The following is a 6578-nucleotide window of genomic DNA, read 5'->3' on the forward strand; positions in this document are numbered from 1 at the left end:
GATTGAAGAGCTATCTAAGGATTGTTAGATTATTGAGAGAAATCTCATTTAAAGTGCACTGGCTTTTAATACAGAACACCTGTAATCATAGGATATCTGAAATTACAGTAAAAGTAATCATAAGCTCAAATTCAGCAACTCTTTTCAATAGTGGTGGGCGCAGTTTAAGCATTTCAATTTTACCAACCATGACCCCAAGGGCAAGGACGTAAGGACCCTTGCTACGGTACCCTAATGCCTACTACACCATTCAGGTTTCTATTTAGAAAAAAACTGTTCTTAATGATTGAATTTATCTCAATACCAGGAAGAATACCTTTCATTAGTGGTCTAAGGGAGACAACTGTTCCTTGATGACAACATGTAAACAAATCATGGTTACCGTGAAAACTCCATCTTTTTAGACTTAGATCCAGTCCAAAATTGTCCGGTATATCAATTTCAATTTTCCTGATTTTAATTGTGTGATCATACACCTCAAATACCTTGACACCGTTGGACTTCAAGAAAATGGGTAGATAAAGATGACATTGGCAGCTCCTGTTTACAAACAGGTACCTGAACAAATTTCGTTTTTGTTTAAATGACAAACGAAAGAAAGTTTTTCGACCCATGTTTAGAAATTTGACGACAGGCCTACCTCTTTGTGACATTAATGATTATCATAAAATAATTGCACTATTTTCTTACCTGTTATATTAATCATAATAATTATACTAATCTTAATTCAAATCTTCGTTTCAAATAAAAATTTAAAAGTTTTGGATATACTAAACACCAAGATTAATCCGCTTGTATCACAATACACTCATTAAAGTTATAGATCTGTGATACTGATAGTTATATGTTTAGATGGTAAAGTGGACATAAAAAAACATAGCGCATTTTGTTTTCATTTCAAGTGATTTCCAAGTTCTTTGTATTTATTCGCGTTGGCTGTTTGCATAGTTTTTAAGTCATTTTTTGTAGGCTATATTATATTTCATATCAAAACTGTGCTCATTTTGGTGTTTAGTCAACTTAATATAGGTCCCCCTCATACGATGAACATTAGTCAATCAGTTAGACAAAACGTATAGACCAGTGGTACCACTAACTTTTATGAGCCAGTATTATAGATTATGAAAAAGAGACCAAAAACGAATAATTTACCTACAGCATTTAGTACGTGTAGTACTTTAAAAACGGCTACGGTTTCAAGTGATTACTTTGAATTAATATTTCTGGCTCAATAAAAGCATTTTATATTTTATTTTGAAATTATAAGATTTTTTTCCATGAAAGACAATTATTCTTTTCTTATTTTATTCCAGAAATGTTATACTTATTCCCATAAATTAGTGTAGCCGGTTCGCTTTTTGTGTTTTGAATGTGTCATATCCAACTTCCTATGAGACATAAACAATCGGAAGCCATTTTTGACAGTAACTGATAAGAATATTTCTACACAACAAATCCACAATCATCTGGCGTAGTATTGAAGGACCTATCAAAAGGATTAATTTGTTGTTTATCGGAAGGATTTTTCTTTCGATTTCCGCAATAATTAGAGAAATACGCAAAGATGAGCTTCCTTTTGTAAGTAATTTTTGATGAAGTAGATTAGATAGCTGGTTTCGAAACCTCCATATAGCATAGCCTCTTAGTTCTAAGTTTTATTTTATTATGAAAACCCTAGTCAGGTGATAAACTGACCTGGCATCTTATAAGTCCTAACCTACTACAAAGTAGTTAGTGTTCTACCAAGGTGGTTTCACGAAATAATTGCATTTTGTATGTCAAATTTCACTTTTCAAATATGTGTATGTCAAATTTGACTTTTCAAATTTTTGTATGTCAAATGTCATTTTCAAATTTCTATGTGAATTTTTCCACTATTCAATTGTAGCGTTGTACTTGTAGGCCTCTTTACAGTACTGTATGTAAATCTGCAGTTTTTTACCCTGACAATAGCCCCTCAGGACAAAAACCCCTACTGAAATGAAATGAATAAGGAAGGACATAAGCCTGTATTCAGAAATAAAAAAATGGAAATGAATGTATATTCGATTTGAATAACTACATAGAAGCTTATTTTCCCATTTCATCATATCATATTTTTAAAATTACATTAACTTTACTAAACTAAACTATAGAACTTTGAAATGAATAGTCCTTGCTTGCTCCTATTCTTTCTATGTATGGGTTATAATTCTCATTTCACCTTAACATCAAGTTGAGTTGTTACCTAAATTCAGCTGTATAGATTATTTTGGATGTAAGCTTATACCAGTATTTTTTCAAGCTTTACAGTGATTCTGATACCCTGTTGTTAACCTTTGTGTAAGAAAACCAAATTGGTTTTGGCATGATATTTTTTTTTTCTATGTTGTAGTGGAAGTAGAAATAACAAGACCTTCAAGCCAAAAAAGAATATACCTGAAGGAACACATCAGTATGACTTGATGAAACATGCTGCTGTGACTTTAGGAAGTGGTAATTTAAGACTAGCTGTCATGCTTCCAGAGGGAGAAGATCTGAATGAATGGGTTGCTGTTAACAGTAAGTAATCAATGGATACAAACCTTTTTATATTCCATTTATTTGATATTTGTACCTATAACATACCTATCTTCAGTGAGGTATTTGATTTTGAAAATAATACTCTGCTGCAAGTAAAGGCAAAAGTTGTCTTTGCTGAATGAAGAAAAAAAGCCCTTCTCCGAACTTCTTGGTGTTATTGAAAAAATATAAATCAAGAATTTAGTTAAACTTTGGCTAAGCTAGGCTGGATGTAGTGTAGATTGAAGGTGGTTTTGTTGCTTGTCAAATGATTGTTTCTTTCAATTTGATAGTTGGTTATCTTGAACAACTAGCAAGCTGAAATCATCAACCATATTTGACTAGGATAACAACTTAAATTCTTTTTATCTTTTTTCACTGTTAACAATTTATGTTTGTTTATTTCAGCTGTTGATTTTTTCAATCAGATTAATATGTTGTATGGAACAATCACAGAATTTTGTTCTGAAGAAACATGTCCTGTGATGTCTGCGGGTCCAAAATATGAATATCATTGGGCTGATGGTACCACAATAAAAAAGCCTATTAAATGCTCAGCACCAAAATATATTGATTATTTAATGACTTGGGTGCAAGATCAACTTGATGATGAGACCATCTTCCCATCTAAAATTGGTAGGTTTACATGATGTAGAAAAATACTTAAGAAAATTGTCATTATAGTGCTGGTGATATGCAAAAATTTACATGTTAAAATTAACAATTTGAATGCAAAAACTTACAAAAATTGGCCAATGAAATTTATTTTTTGACTTGAAATTTGTCTATAATGTCCTGTTTCTTACTTAATTGTGTTAAAATTAATACATATACTAAGGTTTTTTATGAGATGAAAAATTTCTATTGAAATACAATTTTGAGACTACATGTACCACATATATATATTATTTTACATTGTACTGCAATGTTCTTTATATATTACAGGTGTTCCCTTTCCAAAGAATTTCCTCACCATTGCAAAGACCATATTAAAGCGCCTTTTTCGAGTTTATGCACATATCTACCATCAGCATTTCAAAGAAGTGGTTCAACTCAGTGAAGAAGCTCATTTAAATACTTCTTTTAAACATTTCATATTTTTCGTACAAGAATTTAGTTTGATAGACCGTAAAGAGCTAGCGCCATTACAGGAATTAATTGATAAACTGAGCTGTAAGGATAGATAAAGCCTTAATCTAGTCAACCGTCCTTTCTCCTTGTCTCAGAGATCATTTCTACCTGCATACTTAGCTTGTTTCTGATTAATGTCTGAAGTGACATTTATCCCACCAATATATGTGATATGTAGGAAACAAAATGGCAATTGAAGAAGATAGTGTTTCTTTTTAATTGAGCTTTTAGTTATAATTTCCATGTGAAGTGTTTTTAAGTTTTAAAAGGATATGGTCATTTGAATTACAAGTTGAAAGTGCTCAAACTCAGCTATCAATATCACTTTTCAGAATTAGAATACTATTTTTAGTTCGTCTACATTTCAACAAAAAGTACCACTCCAATTTTAGACTTAACCTTGCAGACTGATTTTACGTTGCTGGTAATGCCTCTGTGGTAAATGTATTTAATTGCTCTAGCATTATCTACTACATTTTCCTCATATTGTAAGAGCCAGAAACGTAATTTTTATTATTAAAAGTGATATAAATGACTGATATTGAGTAGCTGGTAAAGTAACTATGTGAAAAATTGGGTTTTTAACGTCAATATCTATCTTTGGCTATAATTTGATTTTATTTCCATGTCTTATGCTACTTGTCACTATTTTAAAGATATATTTTAGTTTGCTATGTACAATTAATGCTAGCTTGTAAAAGCTTAAGGTTATTGCATGTTTTTGTTGATATTTATTTACCTTGTAAACAAAGGTGTTCAAATAGTCAGAATGTCGTAAAGCATTGTTTACTCAGTTTTAGAAAGAAACAACTATATTTTACAAGGATAACAATTTAGGTATTTAGGAAACTTTTTACCAGTTGGTCCTTGGCTATTGACCCTTAATTTACGACTACCTATCAACTGGGTTGACTGAAAAAATGAGAAAAGAGGACCTATTATAGGTCACCAATGTAAAAGCTGTCATTTTTTTAGACATTGACAAAATGTTTTTTGTCTTCTTTCAAACTATGTCTTGTTTCCCATGACAAAGATCTTTTTTTTTTCAAAGCAGGGCACACATTTGCTTATCTCTGATTATCTGAACACCTATTTTTTAATTTATGTGGCATGCTTTTGTTGTTGTTTTTGTTAAGATCCTCAGCTATATTTTTGCAACCTATTTAATTCTTGTCCATATTTGACACATTTACTGAAATCATTCATTTATTAACTATGACCAATTGATCAGATATTGATAAGGATATAACAGTTTCAAGTTAATTTTGTGAATATCAGAAACATCCATGGTGTCTCCGAATGTTATACACTGTATCAGATACAGAGTTGACAAACTGCAGAGTGGCATAAGATGTTAACTTGATCTTCGCATGTATATGTAGATTGATTTAGATAAGTATTGAATATGGTTATCCATAATAATTATTTAAGGTTTTTTGAAAATTGGAATAATTTATGTGAGCTTGCATTACCAGCCTTATTTTGAAATCTGAAATTCCTATGTTTGCAGTTTTGACATGTGGTCTATATTACATAAAAACTTTGTCCTTTTTACTGTGATATTTAATATATTATATTATGAGCTTAACATTCAAAATAGAAATCAACCGGTACATAAATAGTTTTTAACTGCTGTTTCAACAAGTTATATATTTTTAAGCAATAACTGAATTCTGTTATAGTTTTTTAATTGTGAGAAGAACCTGTTACATTCTGTCTGTCAAGTAGTGTGATTTGCTTTGAGGGAATGTTACCAGTTATGTGAAAACCTCTCAAGGGCACAACTTGGCTGTTGTGATAGTGATACAGTGTGATTCTTGAACTGGGTGTCTTAGATTTTCATTATAAGCAATTTAAGTTCAACAACTTAAAGTAGCCATTCCAGATAGAAACAATGTTGATAAATACAATAAACCATGCTTACTCTTTTCGAAACACCTCTCTATGAAAAGACCACTAATGAACAACTTTTCTCCTGATTTTGCCATTCATTGGACAAGATTTTTGATTGACAGAATTGTCTTGCTTATATAGAATTTTATTGATATTATTCAAATGTATGGCATAACAATGCTATTTTCTAAACAAGATAGCAAGATGTTTATCAAATCTGCATAAAGAATGAATTACTTGATCTGAAAATATTAAAGCAGTTGGCATGTTTTCTATCTGGTAAATCTTGGAGGAATATAAATATTTCATATGCCTTATATAATTACATATATTGTTATATGATATTGTGTAATCGCATCTGTGTGAATTCATTTTCACATCTTGGCATTATGGCTTAGCAATTGCATTAGAGTACGTAAACAAAGGCATATTGTCTTTTACAGCATTTACTAGCTAACTGCTTTTTATCCAGAAAGATTTTATAGAAGCATTATGTAATAAACGGTATATGTAGTATTGGCATGTTGATAGCAATGATATGATTCTTATAAAGAAGTGCCATATTTCCACATTTTATGCTCCATAAATTATCAGTGAATTTGAATTACATTTGCAGCTTGTTATATGCAAAGTCATATCTGTGCCTATTATTTATTTAAAAATTATTCTTGGATTCCACCATCATTGCATTGTTTATCATGATGAAACCAGTTGTTTTATGGAAGAAATTGTATAATAATGTACAGTCAAAATGTAGTATATTATAAACATATATCTTTTATATAAAACCTGCAAAAAAAAAAAACTGTTTTATTTTTTTATGGAAACAACTTTTTCCATTTACCAAACAATGGTTTTTCTCTGAACGAGGTAGAAGAATTGCAAGATTGACTATCAATCACTAATCCCCATTGACACATTCAAATCTTAAGTGATACCAAAGAGCCCTAAGTTGTTATTGAATTATAACACTGATCTATGCTTCTGTAGATGGATTGCAGAGTTATTTGGTC

At 30.8% G+C, this 6578-nt stretch overlaps 1 protein-coding gene across 1 annotated transcript; it reads left to right on the top strand.

Moving 5' to 3' along the window:
* Nucleotides 1–1412: 1412 nt before the first annotated feature.
* On the top strand, nt 1413–3802 carry LOTGIDRAFT_238983 (hypothetical protein). The gene is made up of 4 exons (XM_009052427.1): nt 1413–1578; nt 2375–2541; nt 2950–3177; nt 3487–3802. The coding sequence occupies exons 1-4, from the start codon at nt 1565–1567 to the stop codon at nt 3726–3728; spliced, it is 651 nt and encodes a 216-aa protein (XP_009050675.1). The 5' UTR covers nt 1413–1564; the 3' UTR covers nt 3729–3802.
* Nucleotides 3803–6578: the final 2776 nt, after the last annotated feature.

The sequence above is a fragment of the Lottia gigantea genome (assembly GCF_000327385.1).
Source record: "Lottia gigantea unplaced genomic scaffold LOTGIsca_182, whole genome shotgun sequence".
Taxonomy (NCBI): Eukaryota; Metazoa; Mollusca; class Gastropoda; family Lottiidae; genus Lottia; species Lottia gigantea.